Source organism: Octopus sinensis, linkage group LG22 (genome assembly GCF_006345805.1).
Source record: "Octopus sinensis linkage group LG22, ASM634580v1, whole genome shotgun sequence".
NCBI classification, from domain to species: Eukaryota; Metazoa; Mollusca; class Cephalopoda; order Octopoda; family Octopodidae; genus Octopus; species Octopus sinensis.
The window spans coordinates 8,679,997-8,703,399 of record NC_043018.1 but is presented as its reverse complement, the minus strand read 5'-3'; the positions used below and the strand labels follow the sequence as shown (position 1 = coordinate 8,703,399).

The 23,403-nt window shown below is 40.7% G+C and overlaps 1 protein-coding gene across 5 annotated transcripts in view; it reads right to left on the bottom strand.

Moving 5' to 3' along the window:
• Positions 1–23,403, bottom strand: part of LOC115223207 (ubiquitin carboxyl-terminal hydrolase 45) — a 99,472-nt gene that overhangs the window by 36,619 nt on the left and 39,450 nt on the right. For all 5 annotated transcript variants that reach the window (XM_029793675.2, XM_029793677.2, XM_029793678.2 and 2 more), the window contains 6 exons: positions 11,810–11,949; positions 7,910–7,995; positions 7,084–7,191; positions 4,850–4,950; positions 4,179–4,282; positions 2,825–2,925 (listed from right to left, as the gene is read on the bottom strand). In XM_029793675.2, the coding sequence (XP_029649535.1) occupies positions 2,825–2,925; positions 4,179–4,282; positions 4,850–4,950; positions 7,084–7,191; positions 7,910–7,995; positions 11,810–11,930 (621 nt within the window). In that variant the 5' untranslated portion in view covers positions 11,931–11,949. The remainder of the gene's footprint in view (positions 1–2,824; positions 2,926–4,178; positions 4,283–4,849; positions 4,951–7,083; positions 7,192–7,909; positions 7,996–11,809; positions 11,950–23,403) is intronic.

The following is a 23,403-nucleotide window of genomic DNA, read 5'->3' as shown; positions in this document are numbered from 1 at the left end:
ACTGGCATCTGTTGCTAGTGGAGCGCTAAGAGTACCATACAAGTGAGGTCGTTGCCAGAGCAACAAGCTGGCCTCCATGCCGATGGCACGTTAAGCACACCATTCAAGTGTGATCGTTACCGCATCGCCTTACTAGCACTTGTGCTGGTGGCACGTGAAACATTCGAGCAAGGTCGTTGCCAGTGCCGCTGGACTGGCTCCTGTGCAGGTGGCACGTAAAAAGCACCATTTGGGCATGGCCGTTCCCAGTACCACCAAATTGGCCCTCGTGCCAGTGGCACGTAAAAGCACCCACTACACTCTCGGAGTGGTTGGCATTAGGAAGGGCATCAAGCTGTAGAAACTCTGCCAGATCAGATTGGAGTCTGGTTCGCCAGACCTTAGTCAAATCGTCCAACCCATGCTAGCATGGAAAGTAGATGTTAAATGATGATGATGAAGATGATGATGATTAAGAGAAGAAATTCTGGAAGCAGAATCAAAACTGAAGATGCCATAGAGTAAACCTAGCAAAGATCTGTTAACAAGGAAGTAGACAGGACTCTCTCCTGTCCAGTGGGAAGGACCGTGCTCAATAATGTGGGGAAGGAGTAGGGTGGAATTCTATACTGTAGATGTACCCCTCTAAACTATAGGTATACTCATTTACTTGTTTCAGTCATTTGAGTGCGGCCATGCTGGAGCACCGCCTTTAGTCGAGGAAATCGGCCCCAGGACTTATTCTTTGTAAGCCTAGTACATATTCTATCGGTTTCTTTTGCCGAACCGCTAAGTTACGGGGGGGGGGGGCACAACACATAAACATACACATATATATATACATATATACGACGGGCTTTTTTCAGTTTCCGTCTACCAAATCCACTCACAGGGCTTTGGTCGGCCCGAGGCTATAGTAGAAGATACTTTCCCAAGGTGCTACGCAGTGGGATTGAACCTGGAACCATGTGGTTCGTAAGCAAGAAACAAACCATGTGGTTCGTAAGGTATATAAGAGATGAGGTGGAAACACAGGCAAGTTGAAAGAGAAATACTTTGTGTGTAGATGAGTAGGTATAGTAAGGAGGAGGAATTATTTGAAATGCCTAGAAATAGATGATGGCTTCTGTAATTTAGGTGACCTAACCAACCGTAGGAGATGGTGAGTCTGAAAGCATAGAAGCCATAGTGAAAATAGGATGGAAAAATTCAGTGTTAACAACGAAGAGCTTTCTCCTGTAACAGCAGACTGTATGATGCTTGTGTACAAAGTGCAATGTTGCCTGATGGAGGGGAGAAATTTGGGCATTGAAAGTGGAGGGTTTGTGAAGACTGGGATAGAAATAGCATGCTTTGTTGGATGTATGGAGATGAAAGATGGTGAACAAGTGAGCTGGAGGTAAAAATATCTTCTTTCTATCTCCTTTCCAGCAACTCCTACCCACCCTTACAAAATGCAGGGTAGCCATGCATCTCCTCTATAGCAAGGCACCTGTCCCTCTACATACTTTGGTCTCTTGAAACCTGGCACAAAACCACTGCACTCCACCGTCTCAAATACTACTCTGCCTCATTTAGTCAAGAGGATTTTTCCTTTTTCCTTTTCTTTTTGTGTCTTGCAACTTGCTTGGTGATTTTACTAATGCCAGTGGCATGAAAAACAGCAACCAGTACACACTGTAAAGCGTTGGCACCTGTAAGGGCATTCTGCTGTAGAATGCCATACCAAACATGACACTGTAGCTTGACACAGCCCTGCGGCTCACCAGATCTTGCCAAACTGTCCAACCCATGCCAGCAGGGAAAACAAATGTTAAATGACATTCAGACCACTCCTGCTGGTGGTGTTAAGCACTTGTGGTGGCACCACATAAATGCACCTGTATGGCATCACGTAAAAGTATCCATGTGGTGTCACATAAAGGAGCCCCCGCAGTGCCACATAAAAGTGTCTGTGCAGTACCACATAAGAGTGTCTATGTAGTGTCATGTAAGAGCACCCAACCATACTCTGGGAAAGTGGTTGGCATTAAGAAGAGCATCCAGCTGTAGAAACCATGCCAAATCAGACTGGGGTCTGGGGCAGCTTGCCAGCTCTGGTCAAACTGTCCAACCCATGCCAGCATGGACAACAGACATTAAATGATGATGATGATGATGAAAAGCAGTCAACTGTAGAGTGCTTGAGGGAAGACTGTAGGGGATATGTGAACAGATGAAAGATAACAGATGAGTCAAGAAATGGCAAATAAGAGAACTAAAAAGAAGTCTGTGGAAGTGGAGGAGAAGATATGGGTGGGAAGAAGTTGTGAAGATTGATCTCAGGATGTTCAATGTCATGTATGTGCTGCAAAAGGCTGGTGTAACCGACACAGGTATGGAAAAACAAACTTAAATTGATAATGGAGTGGCTGTGTGGTAAGTAGCTTGCTTACCAACCACATGGTTCTGGGTTCAGTTCCACTGCGTGGCACCTTGAGCAAGTGTCATCTACTATAGCCTCGGGTTGACCAAAGCCTTGTGAGTGGATTTGGTAGACGGAAACTGAAAGAAGCCCATCATGTATATATATATATCTATACAGGTGTGTATGTTTTGTGTGTCTGTTTGTCCCACCAACATTGCTCGACAACCAATGCTGGTGTGTTTACGTCCCCGTAACTTAGCGGTTTGGCAAAAGAGACCGATAGAATAAGTACTAGGCTTACAAAGAATAAGTCCTGAGGTCGGTTTGCTCGACTAAAGGCGGTGCTCCAGCATGGCCACAGTCAAATGACTGAAACAAAATAAAAGAAAAAAAAAGAAAAGAAAGAATAGATCTACAAATATATACATATATATCTACCTTGATTCGTACATTCAATGCACTGTTTGTTAACTTTGAAGCTGTTTTGGTCTTGTTCCGTTTGCTATCATTGAGTGACTGCAACGAAGAATCTTTCTGAACTGTAAAAGAGAGAAAACGCATCTTGAGGACCAATAGAATTTGAGAGAGAGAGGGGGAGGGGGTATGAGTGTATGTGTACATGTATGAGTGTGAGCAAGTAAGTGTGTGTGTATTTTAGGGCTTTATGTATATTCCCATTGTGTTTCTACATGTGCACCTTCGTCTAGTAAACTTGGTGGACTGTGCCTCGAATGTCTGACAACCGTGACAACTAATAGAGATCATCGCCAGAGGGAAACATTCTGTGGTGTTATTAATCAAGAATTCCGCCGAGGTCAACTTTGCCTTTCATCCTATCGGGGTCGATAAATTAAGTACCAGTTACGCACTGGTGTCGATGTAATCGACTTAATACCTATGTCTGTCCTTGTTTGTCCCCTCTGTGTTTAGCCCCTTGTGGGTAATAAAGAAATAGTTATTAATCAAGACTGAAAGAGCTAATTTGAGTTGGCAGGGAGCTAAGTGGAGTCAAGAGAGTTGGGTAAGTAAAGTTGAGAGTGAAGAGTAAATAAAGTCAAGCAGGAGGAGAAGCTAAGGAGAGTCAGGAAGGAGTGAATAAGCAGAGTCAAGGAGCTTAAGTAGTCACAGATAACAAGATACAAACTACCAATATCTTAGCTGGTTGTTGCCAGATATTGTATTTATTTTTTAAAAAAAGCACCGTACAAGCGTGATCGATGCCAATGCCACCTAACTAGCTCCTGTACTGGTGGCATGTAAAAAGCACTCTCAGAGTGGGTGGTGTTAAGAAGGGCATCCAGCTGTAGAAACCTTGCCAGATCAGACTGGAGCATGGTGCAGCCTCCTACCTTGCCAGTCCTCAGTCAAACCATCCGACCCATGTCAGCATGGAAAGCGGACATTAAACAATGATGATGATTTTAGTTGTTCACACACTCAAGAACATACTCAAAGAGAAGCCAATCTCAAGTAAAGCTACACTTGCATCTTACTAGGAAATACTGAAAGAAAAGCTAATCACCATAGAGATACACTCAAAGCTTTCAAAGAATGCAGAGGACTCCACCCCCATGACCCTCACAGAAATAAATTTCTTTATTGCCCACAAGGGGCTAAACATAGAGGGGCCAACAAGGACAGACAAACGGATTAAGTCGATTACATCGACCCCAGTGCGTAACTGGTACTTTGTTTATCGACCCCGAACAGATGACAGCAAATGGAGAAAATTCGAACAGATGAAAGAAAAAGAGAAGAAAACAAATCCAGTGAACCCCATATAAAAACTCACCAGAATCTAAATTAGAAATACCAGCTTCTTTCTTCAGAAAATCTAAACACTCCATAATTTTTTTATTTTTTTCAACAGGTACTTCATCATCACATACGTAACACCTGTAAAAAGAGCAGAATTGAAATTATTATATCATAATTAAAAAAGAGTATAAATTTTTAAAAAGTTAGGCAACAGAATGAAACAACCGAGATTTTGTATGAAAATGGAAAAAGAAAAAAATTATGAACTGTAAATGTTTTTACGGTTATTTTACATTTTGAAAATTTAAAAAAAAAACAATTATTTATTGATTTACCACCTTGTCCCTGTCATCACCTGGCACAAAGCCACCTCCCGCAATACATCGCACCCACCTCTTTTGAGTGATCAGGTCTTGTGAATTACCTGGTAACCTCACTGGTGCTGGTGCCACTTAAAAAGCACCCCTGCATACCTTGTAAAGTTGTTGGTATTAGGAGGAGCCTCCAGCCATAGAAACCATGCCAAAGCTGACACTGGAGCCTGGCACACTACTATGGTTTATTGGTTCCAGTCAAACTGTCCAACCCATGCCAATATGGAGAATGGTCATGAAATGATGAAGATGATGATGATGATGACGGTGAAGCAAACTAGTTAAGTACCCAGCCATGTGTATACATGGTGTTTGTAACTCTTAAACTTACCATGCAGTCCACGATGTTGTGTTAATGACAATGAAGTGACATGAATGAGAATTTTCATAATGTTTCAAAGCATGTTTACTGGTGGAGTTTCGATCACAGCCCTGAAGAAGAAGAGACAGAAATAAATATGGCAAGAAAAAAAACACAAACAGATACATACATAAAAACAAAAAAAAAAATTAGTGAATCAAGGAAGTGAGTCCAGACGGATGCTAAAATCCAAGAGATGGAAGCCATGGATGAGACTAGATACCCATCCACATCATCATCATCGTTCTTAACGTCCAATATTCCATGCTTGCATGGATCAGCAGAGTTTATTGCAGTAGATTTTTTACAGTCAGATGCCTTTCCTGTAGCTAACCCTTACCAGTTTCCAAATAAGGTAATATTTCCCCCATGACCAGATACATTTCCATAGAATACTGGAAATGAATAGCAATCATTCATAACAATCACACAATGTAAAGACAGGAAGACACAAATGTGATGGAGTTCCATCTACCAAATCCACTCACAAGGCTTTGGACAGTCCTTGTGTGAGAAGACCTGCTGTTATGGAAATATTCCCAGAGGAAAATTTTCCTCCTGGACACGTGTGGAAATACATCTTGGGCTGTGAACAGCATCACTGGATCATAGGACACAAGCATTTTTGCATCTTTACAATTTTTCAGCAACAAATATCAAATGTCGTCCACAGCTTCCTTTTTCCTTTCCTTTTTGTTTAACGTCCGTTTTTCATGCTAGCATGGGTTGGACGGTTCAACTGGGGTCTGGAAGCCAGATGGCTGCACCAGGCTCCAGTCTTGATCTGGCAGTGTTTCTACAGCTGGATGCCCTTCTAACGCCAACCACTCCGTGAGTGTAGTGGGTGCTTTTTAAGTGCCACCGGCACAGGTGCCAGGCGAGGCTGGCAAACGGCCACGATCGGTTGGTGCTTTTTATGTGCCACTGGCATGGAAGCCAGTCAAGGATTGATAAGAACAAAATTATTCTTATTAAAAAGCACCATCCGAATATGGGCGTTGCCAGCCTCGTCTGGCCCCGTGTGCAGGTGGCACGAAAAAAGCACCATCCGATCGTGGCCGTTGCCAGCCTCGTCTGGCACCTGTGCCGGTGGCACGTAAAAAGCACCCACTACACTCACGGAGTGGTTGGCGTTAGGAAGGGCATCCAGCCATAGAAACATTGCCAGATCAGACTGGACCTGGTGCAGCCTTCTGGCTTCCCAGACCCCAGTTGAACCGTCCAACCCATGCTAGCATGGAAAGCGGACGCTAAACGATGATGAAAACAATATGTTTGCTGATGTGCATGAGGCTTGGTCAAGCTAGGATTAAATAAATAATGTCATGCAAAGCAGCATAGAATAAAGACTATTCACAGTCACATTTAACAATTGAATGTATTGAAGTGCAAGAAGAGATTCCTTTGCAGATATCCCGAGAGAAAATTCTCCTCTTCAACATGTGTGAAAACATATTTAGGGCTTTGAAATTTGTCATCAGATGTAGGATGCATGTCTTTCTACATCTTTTCACTTTGTCAGCAATGGACACCAAATCTGATGTTCACAGCTTGATTAACACAAAATAATACAAACGCACTCAAACGTTAAATGCAACTTTAAAATGAATACATTTTATTCAACACTGCTTCATGTCATCATCATCACCATCATCATTATTTAGCATCTGTTTTCCGTGCTGGCATGGGTTGGACAGTTTGACAGGGGCTGGCAAGCTGCACCAAGCTCCAATTGTTTTCACATGGTTTCTACAGCCGGGAGCACTTCTTAATGCCAAACCACTTCACAGAGTGTGCTGAGTGCTTTATACATGACACCAACAAGGGTGCTGGCCAAGTGGTATGCACATCAACTAACATACTTTTTTTTTTTTGCGACCCCCTTCGGTCAGACACTGATCATGGGCTTGCACCTAGAAAGTTACCGTCTGAGGCACAAGTCTGGGCAAGATTGTTTTATGGAAGACCAGCAGTCACCCATGTATACTGGCCTCCCCTCTCCCATCACCAGTGTTATCCAAGGGAAAGGCAAGGCCAATACAGCTTGGCACCTGTGACATTGCAACTCATTTCTACAGCTGAGTGAACTAACATACTACAAACTGTGTTAACACAGTGTATGTGTGTTTCTAAGGACTCCAATGATGATTCTAAAAACTGTGTTGAAGAGCAACTGAAGTAATAAAAGAATACTAATCCATCACCTGATTTCCACATAGAAGACAAACCCACAATGTTCCTTCGTAATCATCTCCGTTTACAGCCAGTGAAGTGTCGGAAATTTTCTTATTCTCAGTCTTCTTGGGACAGTCCTGTTTAGGGAGAAACAACATTCGCATCATTTCTTGATGGATCTTTACAAATGATTGAAAGATAAAACCATAAACATATACACACACACCGCTAAAATTTCCACTTATTTCTTATTTTTATTTTCTAAAATTTTTGTTGCATGTTGCAACCTTTTCAATAGTCTTGACTCTCAAGAAAATTTTAGAAAATAAAAATAAGAAATAGGTGGAAATTTTAGCGGTGAGTGTGTTAAATAATAAGGCACTAAAAGAGAATGACTCTCCCCAGAAACAACAGAATATGCTTCAACACACGAACTCATATAAAGAATCTTGCAAACCAAATCCAAAAACGAAATATATGCACACGCTTATAGAAACACATTCACATGTACACACACACTTATAAATACTCATTCACAAGTATATATGCACACAAACTCACAAATAAAAGATGTTTTTACATATACAGTATCTTTCACACACACATACATATCAAAATTGCAATTAAAGTTTTACATACACATGATGTGTACCTTTATTTGAATACAATTTTACACACACAGAAATATATATAAACTTGCTCACATGCACACACACACATCTACAAAGGCAATGTAGATGTCTTTCACAGATAAATGTCTAATCAGAACTTAAACATAAAATGGTCACAGACTTCTATCAAAAACTCAACTGAAACATTCCACTCAAACATACACAACTTTGTTTTGCTACATACTTTGCAAATTCCAAATTTTTCCTTCAGCAATGATTTCTTCATAGCTGCAAAATTCACAGCCTTGTTTACGTGAGGACAACCTTGTCCTGGAGCAAAAGAACAAAAATGGTTAAATATTAGTGAAAATGTATCATTTCTGGATATCTTATAAAAAAAAAAGACAATGATAAGCAACTGTTTGCACACGTTAAAGAAAATCACTTTTATCCCGTAATGGATAAGGACCCTAATGCAGATTAATCCTTTTGATACTAAACCGTCTGAAACCGCCTCTGGCTCTATAGTACAAATATCTTATTTTCATAAGTTTTGAATTAAAATCTTCCACCAAACCTTAGTCACAATTTATGTTCCTAACACTAGCTGAATGATAACTAAGTTATTTTACTAAATTTTTTGTTATATTTAAAATTAATTGAAAGAAACACAGAGCATCTCAAAATAAATATGGTAACGAAAGAGTTAAGGAAATCCCTTTATCTGGTAATCTACAAGGCACGAGTGACCAACAAGCAGCTTACAACCCATAAGGTGTTCTCTGCAGGCCTTCTCTAAAAGCTTTTCAAATTTAATTTATTTGTAGACCATTAAGCAGTCAACGCAGATAATCATCTCTTGTGTCACAATTGGTAGGATGGGAAAATATACACATTACCATCAATGGAAAAAGTGGGATACAGACGAGGGTATTTTTAGATGAAAGATATACATGTGATCTATGGGAGATAATATAAAATTACAAATTCAAAGTGGGCCATTACACAAAGAGCTTGCTGACCCCTGCAGGAGGGATTCTTTATGTCTAGAATAAAGGTTTTCTGATTGAAGCCAATAATGATGAATGATGGGATTATTTAAAAGGAGAAACTAATGTTAGGAGATGACAATGTTTTATATTTATAAAGGATTCAAGGAGGTGCAGTATATGTAACTGTCACCACAGACCAGACAAGAGAGACAGATGAGCATTTGAACTCAGAAAGTAAACAGTCTGAAGAAATTCTGTAAAGAAGTTTGTCCAACATTCAAACGATTTTGCCAATCCACCACATAATAATAATAATAATAATAATAACAATCCTTTCTACTATAGGCACAAGGCCTGAAATTTTGGAGGAGGGGGTAAGTTGATTACATCGACCCCAGTGCATAACTGGTACTTATTTTCATCAACCCCAAAAGGATGAAAGGCAAAGTCAACCTTGGTGGAATTTGAACTCAGAATGTAAGGATGGACAAAACACCACTAAACATTTTGACTGGTGCGCTAACAATTCTGCTAGTTCATCGCCTTCAATAATAATAATAATAATGGAATGGAAGCACTCCGTCGGTTACGACGACGAGGGTTCCGGTTGATCCGAATCAACGGAACAGCCTGCTCGTGAAATTAACGTGTAAGTGGCCGAGCACTCCACAGACACGTGCACCCTTAACGTAGTTCTCAGGGATATTCAGCGTGACACAGAGAGTGACAAGGCCGGCCCTTTGAAATACAGGTACAACAGAAACAGGAAGAAAGAGCGAGAGAAAGTTGTGGTGAAAGAGTACAGCAGGGATCACCACCATCCCCTGCCGGAGCCTCGTGGAGCTTTTCGGTGTTTGCGCTCAATAAACACTCACAACGCCCGGTCTGGGAATCGAAACCGCGAGTCCGCTGCCCTAACCACTGGGCCATTGCGCCTCCACAATAATAATAATAATATCTGGATGCCCTTCCTAGTGGTTGGCGTTAGGAAGGGCATCCAGCTGTAGAAACACTGCCAGATCTGACTGGCCTGGTGCAGCCTTCGGGCTTGCCAGACCCCAGTTGAACCGTCCAACCCATGCTAGCATGGAAAGCGGACGTTAAACGATGATGATGATGATGATGATGATGTATCAATCATATATTGGGGAGGGAGTGGAGAGGAGTGGACTTAGTTGATTACAGTCCTCCCCAAACAATGTCAAAGATCACCATTATCAGCGTATCAATAATGAATTCAATTTCTAGAAAAAGTTGAACCAAAATTCTCAGAAAAATGCAGCAGTGTGAGTTAGAAAGTTGCTCAAAATAGAAATTTTATGGGTAAATTGTGGTAAAGAAGTTTGCTTCATAACCATGTGGTCTCAGGTTCAGTCCCACCTTGGAAAAATATCTTCTATTATAATCTCAAGTTGACCAATGCTTGGGAGTAAAAATGTTAGAAGGAAACTAGGTGGAAGCCTGCAACATGTGTGGATGTAGTGGGGGAGATAGTCTTCTGTGTCTGTGTGAACATTTACAGCACTTAATAAAATGGTGTCTGTGTTTATGTTCCATAACTTTGGAGTGTTACAGAGATCACTAAGTCTAAGATTTAAAAATAAGTGCAGGGGTTAGGGCTAGGGGGATCAATAGGATCAACTAAAATCCTTCAAGACAGTACTCCAGCATGGCCTTGGTTCAATGACCGAAACAAGTAAAAGAATAAAAAAACAGTCCATAGTATTACCTGTCAGTCAGTACTAATTTATTTAATTGATAATCTAATCTGATTCTAATTTTTGGAAATAAAAATGTTGAAGTTGCAAGAGGCCCAAATTAAAATGCAATCCTGACAACTAGTATAATACATAATCATCATCATCATTTAACGTCCGCTTTCCATGCTAGCATGGGTTGGACAATTTTGACTGAGGGCTGGCGAACCAGATGGCTGCACCAGGCTCCAGTCTTGATTTGGCAGAGTTTCTACAGCTGGATGCCCTTCCTAACGCCAACCACTCCGAGAGTGTAGTAGGTGCTTTTTACGTGCTACCGGCACAGGGACCAGTCAGGCAGTAATGGCAATGACCTCACTCGAATCCTTTTACACATGCCACCAGCACAGGTGCCAGTAAGGCGACTTTGGTAACGATCACACTCAAATGGTGCTCTTTGCACCCTGCTAGCACGGGCGCCAGTCATCAATTTGATTTTGATTTTGCTTTTGATTGATTGATTTCACTTGCCTCAACAGGTCTTCGCAAGCAGAGTTTTAGTGTCAAAGGAGGAAAATTATGTACATTATTACATTATATGCCCACGGGCATATGGCGTAGTGGTTAAGAGTACGGGCTACTAACCCCAAGATTCCGAGTTTGATTCCAAGAAGTGACCTGAATAATAATAACATCAGAAAATACCTTAGGAATGGGAACCCAGGTTCAAAATTTCCCTAAGACATCTGATAAGGCTGGAGGGTATATCAGCCGAAACATTGTGTTAACAACAAACAAGATGAGGACAAATATCCGTCGAATGTAAATAATGTAAATAATGTAGTATAATACATCTAGCCTTGTTTATCATGGAGGGGGGGAGGTAACCTTTAGCATTCAGATTGCTCAGCCAAATGTTATGCTAATTTATTCACATTGTTTGGAACTAATCAAGCATTATCTCATAAGCTTTAAAATTTCAATGATGTGGTTGTTATTTTTAGGATGGCATTGTAGAGTAGGTGTGAGAGACCAGATCCAGCCAGTTTGGACATAAAACAAGTAGAATATTTAATGTATGTATATATTACTGATGCATATATATCATTATCCCTTTAGCATTCAGATTACTCTGTCAAATGTAATGTTTATTTATTCACATTATTTTGAATTAATCATGCATTATCTCGAAGCTTTGAGATTTCAAAGGTCATGTAAACACAACCGATAGTCAGTGCATTTTGGATAGCTGAGTATTGTGATTAGTTGTTGAGGTATGTTTTTACAATAAAATGAAAGTTTTTGACTGATAGCTGACCCGTGTTATCACAGATCAATCTGTGATAAGCGTAACATGATTCAGTGTTAATCGTGTGTTGTCCTGGGTCGTCGGTGACGAATGAAATGGTGATAAACGAGATGACGTGTATTGAAACTACGATTGAACTGACTTACCTACGAAACTTTCTTCTGAAGATTCAGAGCCATTAACTACCGATTCTCGGTGAGATTTCAGTCGATTCTTCTTACCCATGTTGTAGCTTGAGGACTTGACAGTGTGGGTTAACAATACCATTGAGATATATTCAACGACCCTGGTGGGAAGACAAAAAGGAAAACAATAAAAGCAATTCTTGAATATTGACATTAATAGATATTTCAGAGAGGCAACAAACAAGAAGTTGGAATGGCATTATGAGGAAAATCACAAAACACTCGGGGGAACAGTTATATCAAACTAGCACTATGACCTGGCAATGCCAGTCATAGTGCTAGTGCATGCATATACAGCTGCGTGCTTGCGCACATACCCGTGAGTACTGTCCAAATCTCCGACCAATCACATACATTCAATTGGTGTATCAAGTTTCGGGCATTTTGATTGGGTTTTGGATAGAAAATTCACAAAAATGTCACTTCTATTGATTTTTTTTAATGGCTTTGCGGGGTGACTGAGGAAATGTAAAGATGTGCACGACCACCCTTGGACGGTTTTGAATGATCATAGAAAGTGCGAGCCCTCTAACCGAAAAATTGTGGATTTGTATAAAGGACACACACACAGACATTTTGCTGTTTATATATAGAGAGATTCTTTGATTTTTTTTTTCTCTTCTTTTTTGAGCCCTATAACTCCTAAAGCCAGTTACCTGGTTTCCATAACAAATAAGTGACAGAGATCACAGCATTCCTCCTAAATGGGACACCAATCTGTTGCAGAGTTCAAGGCCAGCCATTTGGCTAGAGGGGACAAGTCAATCACATTGCCTTCCATCCCTTTCAAGGGTTGATAAAATGAGGTAATAATCAACCGTGGCAAGATTTGAACTCAGAATGTAAAGAGCAAGAAAAAAATACCACTAAGCTATGTCCAACATGCTAACAATTCTTCCAGTTTGCCACCAACGTCAAATTTAGTAGACATAAAATGCCAAAATGTATGGAAATACGATTGCTCTCACTTTGTTTGGCAGTAATTATCGTTATAAATGATGACTTTTAATGTCACACAACCTACATCAGTGGTTCAACAAGGGTCCATATGGCCCTTGGGGGTCTTACTCTCTCTTTTACTCTTATACTTGTTTCAGTCATTTGACTGTGGCCATGCTGGAGCACCGCCTTTAGTCGAGCAAATCGACCCCAGGACTTATTCTTTGTAAGCCTAGTACTTATTCTATCAGTCTCGTTTGCTGAACTGCTACGTTACGGGGACGTAAACACACCAGCATCAGTTGTCAAGCGATGTTGGGGGGCAAACACAGACACACAAACACATATATATACATATATACGACAGGCTTCTTTCAGTTTCCGTCTACCAAATCCACTCACAAGGCTTTGGTCGGCCCGAGGCTATAGTAGAAGACACTTGCCCAAGGTGGCACACAGTGGGACTGAACCCGGAACCGTGTGGTTGGTAAGCAAGCTACTTACCACACAGCCACTCCTGCGCCTCAGAATGTAAAGCGCAAGAAAAAAGATTTGTTAAAATCTATGTGTAATAAATAGGTGTTACTTCTACAATACACAAAATATTTTAATTTTTTCATGCAATTCTTAATAACAATTAATTAAAAAATAAATCGAATGGCTATGGAAGTCCAGTAGAGTAAAACAGGAATCGAAGGGATCCGTAGGCAAAAAATGGTTGAGAGACACTGATCTAGATGGGATTGTGCTACCTCATAAACCTTTCTTAGGCCCTCAATTCCTGATGAAGTCTTGGAGATATTAAAACCTGGAGGAACTCATCCTTCTCTGTGTCTCAACACATCTGATTTCTTGAAGAGAGAGAAAGAGAAATGGGGAGGGAGAGAGTGAGAGAGGAATTGACAACAGTACTAGACTCATCCTTTCTCGACCCACTAAAAAGATTAAAAGGAAAGCTGACCTTGGTAGCATTTGAACTCAAAGTACAGAGCACCAGAACAAACACCACAAGGCATTCCTATCTGCCATTCTCTCTAACAGCTCCGCCAGCTCACCATCTTTCTTGAACAGACACAAGAAAACACAAGAAGAAATACTTATTGATCGGCGAAGAAACCAATAGCTCTATACTGAGGGACCCTCAATAGAGAAGAACAACAATAACCCAGACAGAATCCTGATTGTAGCAGACACTGCAACAATAGCAGTCAGTCAATTCTTCACATCTAACAAACAACATACACATACTGTCCTTCTGCCAAAATTTTAAAATTCTACAAAGGTCAGTCTTACAATTTTCACAACAGAAAATTTTACTATAGTCACCTCAAGTCTTTATGAAAAACAAAATCATACAAGGCGCAGGAGTAGCTGTGTGGTAAGTAGCTTGCTTACCAACCACATGGTTCCAGGTTCAGTCCCACTGCGTGGCACCATGTGCAAGTGTCTTCTATATAGCCTCGGGCCGACCAATGCCTTGTGAGTGGATTTGGTAGATGGAAACTGAAAAAAGCCCGTCATATATATGTATATATATATGTATGTGTGTATATGCTTGTGTGTCTGTGTTTGTCCCCACAACATCACTTGACAACCGATGCTGGTGTGTTTACGTCCCCGTAACTTAGTGGTTCAGCAAAAGAGACCGATAGAATAAGTACTGGGCTTACAAAGAATAAGACCTGAGGTCGATTTGCTCGACTAAAAGGCAGTACTCTAGCATGGCCGCAGTCAAATAACTGAAACAAGTAAAAGAGTAAAGAGTAAGAATTTATTTTTACTATGACTAAAATCTCAACATTCAAAACACAAGCAGAGCTGTGTGTTAAGAAGCTTGTTTTTCAACCACAGGGTTTTAGGTTCAACCTCACTGCACGGCACCTCTGGGAAATTTCTTCTACTATAACCCTGGCTCAACAAAACCTTTGTGAGTGAATTTCATAGACAGAAATAAAGAAACATGTCATATAGATATATTCTTTTACTCTTTTACTTGTTTCAGTCATTTGACTGCAGCCATGCTGGAGCACCACTTTGAAGGGTTTTAGTCAAACAAATCAACCCCAGGACTTACTTTTTAAGCCTACTACTTATTCTATCGGTCTCTTTCGCCGAACAACTAAATTATGGGGGACGTAAACACACCAACAGCAGTTGTCAAGCGGTGATGGTGGGGACAAACAGACACAAAGACACACACATATACAATGGGCTGTTTTCAGTTTCCGTCTACCAAATCCACTCACAAAGCCTTGGCTGGCCCAAGGTTATAGTAGAAGCCACTTGCCCAAGGAGCCATGCAGTGGGACTGAACCCAGAATCATGTGGTTGGGAAGCAAAACTTTTACCACACAGCCACTCCTACGCACATGAGTTTGTATATATATACTCTTTCTCTTTACTCTTTTACTTGTTTCAGTCATTTGACTGCGGCCATGCTGGAGCACCGCCTTTAATCGAGCAACTCGACCCCGGGACTTATTCTTTTGTAAGCCCAGTACTTATTCTATTGGTCTCTTTTGCCGAACCGCTAAGTGACGGCGACGTAAACACACCAGCATCGGTTGTCAAGCAATGCTAGAGGACAAACACAGACACACAAACACACACACGCATATATATATATATATATACATATATACGATGGGCTTCTTTCAGTTTCCGTCTACCAAATCCACTCACAAGGCTTTGTTCGGCCCGAGGCTATAGTAGAAGACACTTGCCCAAGGTGCCACGCAGTGGGACTGAACCCGGAACCATGTGGTTGGTAGACAAGCTACTTATCACACAGCCACTCCTGCGCCTATATATATATACACACACAACTATGAAATAGAAGTAGTACCAATGTAATAAACATTAACAAACTACAAATACCCAATGGGTACGACTTCCAGGTGTTTTAACACCCTACACTTTAAGAGAGTATTCTCCATCACACCAAATCGCAGCCTACTGGCAAATACATGAATTACATGCATTAAAAATATGTGTGTGTGTGAGAGAGAGAGAGTATGTGTGTGTGTGTGTTTGTACCTCTCTATCACTTGGCAACTGGTGTTGGTTTGTTTACATCCCTGTAGCTTAGCAATTTGGCAAAAGAAACTGAGAAAATAAGTACCAGTCTTAAAATTAAGTACTGGGATCAATTTCAAGGTTGGTGCCCCAGCATGGCCACAGTCCAATGACTGAAGCAAGTAAACAATAAGAAATCCAACTTCTTCAACTTCTAAATTTTACTACTTTAATTTACCAATATTTTTGTCTTCCTCTTCCTGTGGAACCAAATTATTCCCTTCAACCTTATTTTGCAGTCTTTGAGGAAAATAAGATTGTTTCCAAACAAGAAAGATTTGTCATAAACTGAGGAACCAAAAACTTCATCAGAAGTCATTGTTCTTCTTCTTGTCTACATGGTTTACAAAATTCTGTTCATCACTTCATGGTGATTCCAAAGAGTTTATACAAGACATGCAGCATACTACACATTAGGCAGTACTTCAAATTTGTTATATGCATGTGTGTACATATATGCCTGCACATTTATGCATGCACACATAAGATTTATACTTAACTCTGAAAACCTAAACTTAGGCTTCGTTTCATTAATTATCCATGAGCTATACTAATGAGGTTGCAAGAGACTGAAACCTGCATCAACAAATGGTGGAAAATAATAGGAAAGAAAAAAGAAAAAAACGACATAAAATATTTAAATCTTTAACATCATATCTTAACCCTTTCGTTACCGACCCGGCTGAAACCGGCTCTGGCTCAGTACAAATGTCTTGATTTCATAAGTTTTGAATTAAAATCTTCCACGAAACTTTAGTCACAATTTATTCAAGCGTGGTCGTTGCCAATGCCGCTGGACTGTCTCCTGTGCAGGTGGCACATAAAAAGCACCATTTGAGTGTGGCCATTGCCAGTACTGCCTGATTTGGCCCTCGTGCCGGTGGCACATAAAAGCACCCACTACACTCTCAGAGTGGTTGGAAGGGAATCCAGCTGTAGAAACTCTGCCAGATCAGATTGGAGTCTGGGTGCAGCCATCTGGTTCGCCAGTCCTCAGTCAAAATCGTCCAACCCATGCTAGCATGGAAAGTGGACGTTAAACGATGATGATGATGAAGAACACTAGCTTAATGATAACCAAATTATTTTACTAAATTCTTTGTTATATTTAAAGCAATTGAAAGAAACAGAGAGCATCTCAAAATAAATACATTATTGAAAGGGTTAAAGTGAATACAACTATAAATAATAGTCAAGATATTGAACACTAAGCATATTGATCAAAGATATTGGACATTAACTGTATTGATCAAAATGGTCGAAAACTTTGTGTGGGACACAAATCATGCATTTTCTGTAATCCTGACAGACATATCGATTGCACCAAAGAAACCTCTGGTATGTCTCCTATCAAACTAGAGGCTTTGATTTTACAAGTCAAATCTGATTATATTTAGAATACATATTCAAAATGTAAATATAAAATAACTTTAACTTGATTTAAATATTCATGTCTATGACAAAAACGACCGCTTCACTTGGAGGAAGAGAATAAAGATAATTTCTTTTCACGCCAGGCAAAATGCTTAGCAGTATTCCGTCTGTCTTTACGTTCTGAGTTCAAATTCCGCCAAGATCGACTTTGCCTTTCATCCTTTCGGGGTCAATAAATAAAGTACCAGTTGAGTACTGAGGTTGATCTAATCAACCAGCCCCCTCCCCAAAAATTTTGGTCCTTGTGCCTAGAGTAGAAAAGAGGGAATGCGTGTGTATAAAATTATAGAATTATTTTGATTGTTAATTGTTTAAATCACTTTCCATTGCTTTTTTTTACACGTGCAACAATTAAATTAATTTAACAATCAAGAAAAAAAAAATTAGGGTTAGGGTTAGTTACAGGATGTTGTCTCAGTTTTAGACGCAGCAAATGTTGTTTACCTAAATGGAGGTAATCGATTGGTTAAAATTGCCAAAATGCTCAGATTTTCAGACGAAATATCTTACAAACTATAGAATTTTCTCAATAAAGCCAAGAAAAAATGATGTTTTATAAACACATTCTACCAGTATACGAAGTTTAAAAGTGTTTAGTTGCATGGGAATTGTGTTGAAATCTGGCTATCAAAAGGAAAAAATCCGAAAAGAATATATGTGCATGCAAGTAGTGGAGGAAGTTTACTATGTCAATAGTGCCCCCACACTAAAGTATCTTTGCACATGACGTAGGCTAGGCATGTCAAACAAGAAGCCCACAGACCGCATGCAGCCCTTTTCAAACACAAGTGCTACCCATGGATGTCGTAGGTAGAGGTTTAAAAATTGGGAACTCAAAATTTTTTTTAATCATAAAAACAATAATAATTTATCATCATCATCATTTAATTAATAAAATTAGGATTATTGATGAGCAAATAAAAGGTTTTTAAAAGATTTTTGCTTAACCCTTTAGCATTCACATTATTCTGTCAAATTTATTCCCATTGCTCTTTTACTCTCTTACTTGTTTCACTCATTTGACTGAGGCCATGCTGGAGCACCGCCCTTAGTTGAGCAAATCAACCCCAGGACTGCCGAACCACTAAGTTACAGTGACATAAACACACCACCATTGGTTATATAATGATGTTGGAGGGACAAACACAGACACACAAACATATACACACACACACACACACACATATATATATATATATACATATATACGACAGGCTTCTTTCAGTTTCCGTCTACCAAATCCACTCACAAGGCTTTGGTCGGCCCGAGGCTATAGTAGAAGACACTTGCCCAAGGTGCTACGCAGTGGGACTGAACCCGGAACCATGTGGTTGGTAAACAAGCTACTTACCATACAGTCACTCTTTTGAATTAACCATGCATTATCTTGGAGCTTTGAAAATTTGATGAGGTAACATAAGTATCAGAATGACATTGTAGGGTTGGTGCAAGAGGCCAAATATGACCAGTTGTTTGAACATAAAACAGGTAGAATATTTTGGCCAGGTTTGGCCGGTTTAAACCCTAAAGGGTTAATAATAAAGATTTAATATGATAAAATTTAAAATTATGACCACCGTTTAGTTGTTGTAGATCTGGTAACTTTGCACTTGTATTATAACACAGCTTTCAACTTCTGCAACTGAATGCTGCATGTGTGCATTTAGTGCACATCATTCAATGCACTGTCTCATTTGTTTCACAATTTAAAACTGAGAAGGTTTGGAACATGGAAAATCACAAAAACATATGGTCATACCCTGGCAACATGTGAGCAAAGCGACCCATAGAAACTCTACACCGGACATGCTTGATGTAGGCTACATCCAAGAAGGTTATTTTTATACCACCCACCTATTTTTTTCTACGTCTTGTAACAATCTAACTTCTCACCTCAACCCATAGAAAGAACAGTAAAACAACAGCAACACACACACACACACTGTATCACCCATCATCATCATCATCATCATCATTTAGCGTCCGTTTTCCATGCTAGCATGGGTTGGACGGTTCAACTGGGGTCTGTGAAGCTGGAAGGCTGCATCAGGCCCAGTCAGATCTGGCAGTGTTTCTACGGCTGGATGCCCTTCCTAACGCCAACCACTCCGTGAGTGTAGTGGGTGCTTTTACGTGCCACCCGCACAGGTGCCAGACGGAGCTGGCCAACGGCCACGAACAGATGGTGCTTTTACGTGCCACCGGCACAGGGGCCAGGCGAGGCTGGCAATGGACACGAATGGATGGTGCTTTTACGTGCCACCGGCACGGGGGCCAGGCGAGGCTGGCAACGGACGCGAGCGGATGGTGCTTTTACGTGCCACCGGCACGGAGACCAGACAGGGCGGCGCCGGCAACGGCCATGATCGGATGGTTCGCTTAACCACAGCTGCAACTTCCACTGATGTTGATCGGCATGTTAAAAATAGCAGGTGGATCTAAATCAAAATTACCTTATTTAGGCCTCCGTGCCGGTGGCACGTAAAAGCACCATCTGATCGTGAGCGTTGCCAGCCTCGTCAGGCACCTGTGTCGGTGGCATGTAAAAAGCACCCACTACACTCATGGAGTGGTTGGCATTAGGAAGGGCATCCAGTTGTAGAAACTCTGCCAGACCAGACTGGAGCAGCCATCTGGTTCGACAGTCCTCAGTCAAATCGTCCAACCCATGCTAGCATGGAAAGTGGATGTTAAACGATGATGATGATGATGATGAATTAGAATGAGGGGTATCCTTGCATCACGTCAATACTAAGACAACTGGACGTGTCCCTCCGTCATGCTTTAGCCTCTCAAATCCTGGCAAAAAAAACAACCTCTCCTCTTCCTCTTAAACACTAATCCCCTATTTAGTCAAAATTTTTTCCTTTTCACTCTTTCACTTTTTTGTCTTGCAAGTTACTTAGCAGCTCCACTAGTGCCAGTGGCATGAAACAAGAGCACCCAGTGCACTCTGTAGAGTGGTTGGCATTAGGAAGGACATCCAGCCATCAAAATCCTGCCAATGCTGACACTGGAACTCGAGATGGCTTTGCAGTTTGATGGATCCTGCCAAACCATCAAACTGTCCACCCCATGCTAACAAAGAAAGTGGATGTCAAATGACGATGATGATGAATTAATAAAAATTTATCTTTAGATTTATAATTCTAATAGCTGGATATAGCTGTTATTTTTAGCACACTAGATGACAGCAGTATGTGTATCAGTGAGAGTGTGTGAGTGACTGGGGAGTGAGAGACAGAGAGACAAATAGACAGAGTGACACAGCAACAGAGAGAGAGAGAGGTACAGAAACAGAGGTAAAGAAAGAGAGTTGTGTATGTTTCTGCAAGGCTTCTATTCCGAGCTCCCCACCGTGGCCTGAAGTGACTAGTGGATTGTGATAGAAGAAAGCTGCAGTAATGTAAAAGTGTCTGATTATCACGTTTTCTTTTTGGTTTTTTTTTGGTTTTTTCGGTGGTGGGGCAAGGGTCTTCTCCTTCTTTTTATTTTCTCCTACTCTTCATATTCTTCCCTATGTTGCAATTATTTCTGTTTCTCCCTAGCATACAAGAATCAAATATCTTGTTTATTTCTATGATCCATCATCATCATCATCAGAACTGAAGGCCCTGGTTAGGGGACAGCAGCAGAAGAGGGCAAAATAGATTGCAAGGTTTTACTTAAATCCCTTTATGAACCGAGTTCAATTCCAACCATTACCTACTGACCTTGCTGTTGTTTTTTTTTTTATCTCACCCCTACCACAGCCCCACTCCACACCCTGACAGGGCAATAACAAGAAGGAACAAACACCAGTTATCTACTGGGAACAGATTTAATCATAGACCCCCCCTTTCCTCTAACCAATTCCATCTTATTGCTCACCATCACCACTATTACTACTACTACTACAACCACCACCACCTACTACTACTACTACTACTACTACTACAACCACTACTACTACTATCACCACCACCACCATTAATATTTCTATTAATATTATCCTCCATGTGTACCAGAGTTTAGAGAATTGAAAAACTGTTCAATATAATGTAAATAAAAAGATAAATAAAGAAGCAACATTGATAATTGTGGAAATCTATTGATTTTTTTTCACAAAACACATTGCTTCTTTTTGGTGATCTAATCATAGCTCGATGCTGGTTCAACTCCATCCTACCCACCTGCCACCACCACCACCACCACCCTCTCTCTCTCTCTCTCTCTCTGATGATATCTCTTTCTCTCAATCTCACACACCAAATGCATGCTGCCATCACCATCACCACCATCACCAACTACTTTCAGACACTCACCCACAAATGATCTTTCACTGAATCTCCCTCTCTCTCCTTCTCTCTCTCTCTTTCTCTCTCCCTTTCACTCCTAATCTCTTTCTCGAAAATGTAAACACGTGTTTATACATATAATACGTCTATATACATCTACACATATAGATGCGCATGCATTTTCTTCTCACCGCTTTCGCATTCACACACATCCTAATCTCCTCCATTCACGTACACACGCGCACAAACACACGTATTCTCCATCATTTGTAATGTGTTCGATAAATATAACTTCCACAATAAGACAGTGAAAGAAGTCTTCAGAGATGGTAGGAGGAGGGAGGGTGTTAGCCTCTCCCCACCCCGTCTTCACAACAACAAACAGAGAGAGAGAGGGCGGAAGTGAACAACACAACATATTTACTGACCCAGTATTGCATCTACTCTACTTTCCACCACCACCAGCTCGATTGGATTAACACACACACACACACACACACACAATAATCTCTGATATCAAAACTATATGAAGACAGTGGAGTCTCGTTTAATTATACCAACATCGTTATTTTATTAACCCTTCCCCTGCATCAGCTGTTAATCCTGTCGGGACACAGCATCTTTCAAGAATTCCATGCTTCCCAGAAATTATGTATCCTTTCCCTTTTGTGGTCCTTTCACTGTTCATTTCTCTCTCTTTGTGTTTTATCCCATGAATGACACATTTACTTTCGGCTTTCATTCCTGTCTTTCTGTTCCCTTTTTTACTCTTTACCGATAAACTATAATGCACCTAAGAACTGTAAACAGTAAGTTCATTATTATTATTAATATTTATGGGTTTTTCCACGTGATACCTTTTCCTATTTTCGAAGCGTCTCCTCTATTGGGAGTTTTGTAAATTGTTGAATTCTTTCGTTGTTGTAAAGCTTGTTTACACGGACTTTTTTCTTTCGAAAAACAGACAAAACCTTTTGTAACCTTTCGTCCTGTTTTTGTCCCTTTATGTTTTCTAATCATGTTTGTCAGCCCTTGTGGCCAATAAAGAGAATTAATTATTATAATTATTATTATTTGTTATTAAGGCAGCGAGCTGGCAGAATTGTTACTACGCCAGGCAAAATGCTAAATGGTATTTTGCCCATCAAAGGTGGCAAGCTGGCAGAAACGTTGGCACACCGGGCGAAATGCGTAGCCGTTTTTCGTCTGCCATTATGCTCTGAGTTCAAATTCCACTGAGGTCAACTTTGCCTTTCATCCTTTCGGGGTCGACAATTAAGTACCAGTTACGCCCTGGGGTCGATGTAATTGACTTAATCCATTTGCCTGACCTTGTTTGTCCCATCTATGTTTAGCCCCTTGTGGGTAGTAAAGAAATAGGTATTTCGCCCATCATTATGTTCATCATCATCATCATTTAATATCCGTTGTCCATGTTGGCATGGGTTGGACAGTTTGACCACGGCTGGCAAGCTGCAAAGCTGCACCAGGCTCCAGTCAGATTTAGCATGGTTTCTATGGCTGGATGCCCTTCCTAATGCCAACCACTCCGAGAGTATAATGGGTGTTTTTACATGCCATTTGCATGACATCAGTATCTGCCATGATTGCAATTTTACTTGGTTTGATACGTCTTCTCAAGCACAACTTAGTGCCAAAGGTCTTGGTCATTGTCTCCTTCAGGCCCAACACTTGAAAGGAGCTCAGCTACTTAGCTTCTGTGAAGCACAATGCTTGAAAGGGGCTTTATACGTGCCACCAGCACAGGTGCCAGTTACGTGACACCAGCATCAGCCGCAACTACGATTTCACTTGGCTTGGTGGGTCTTC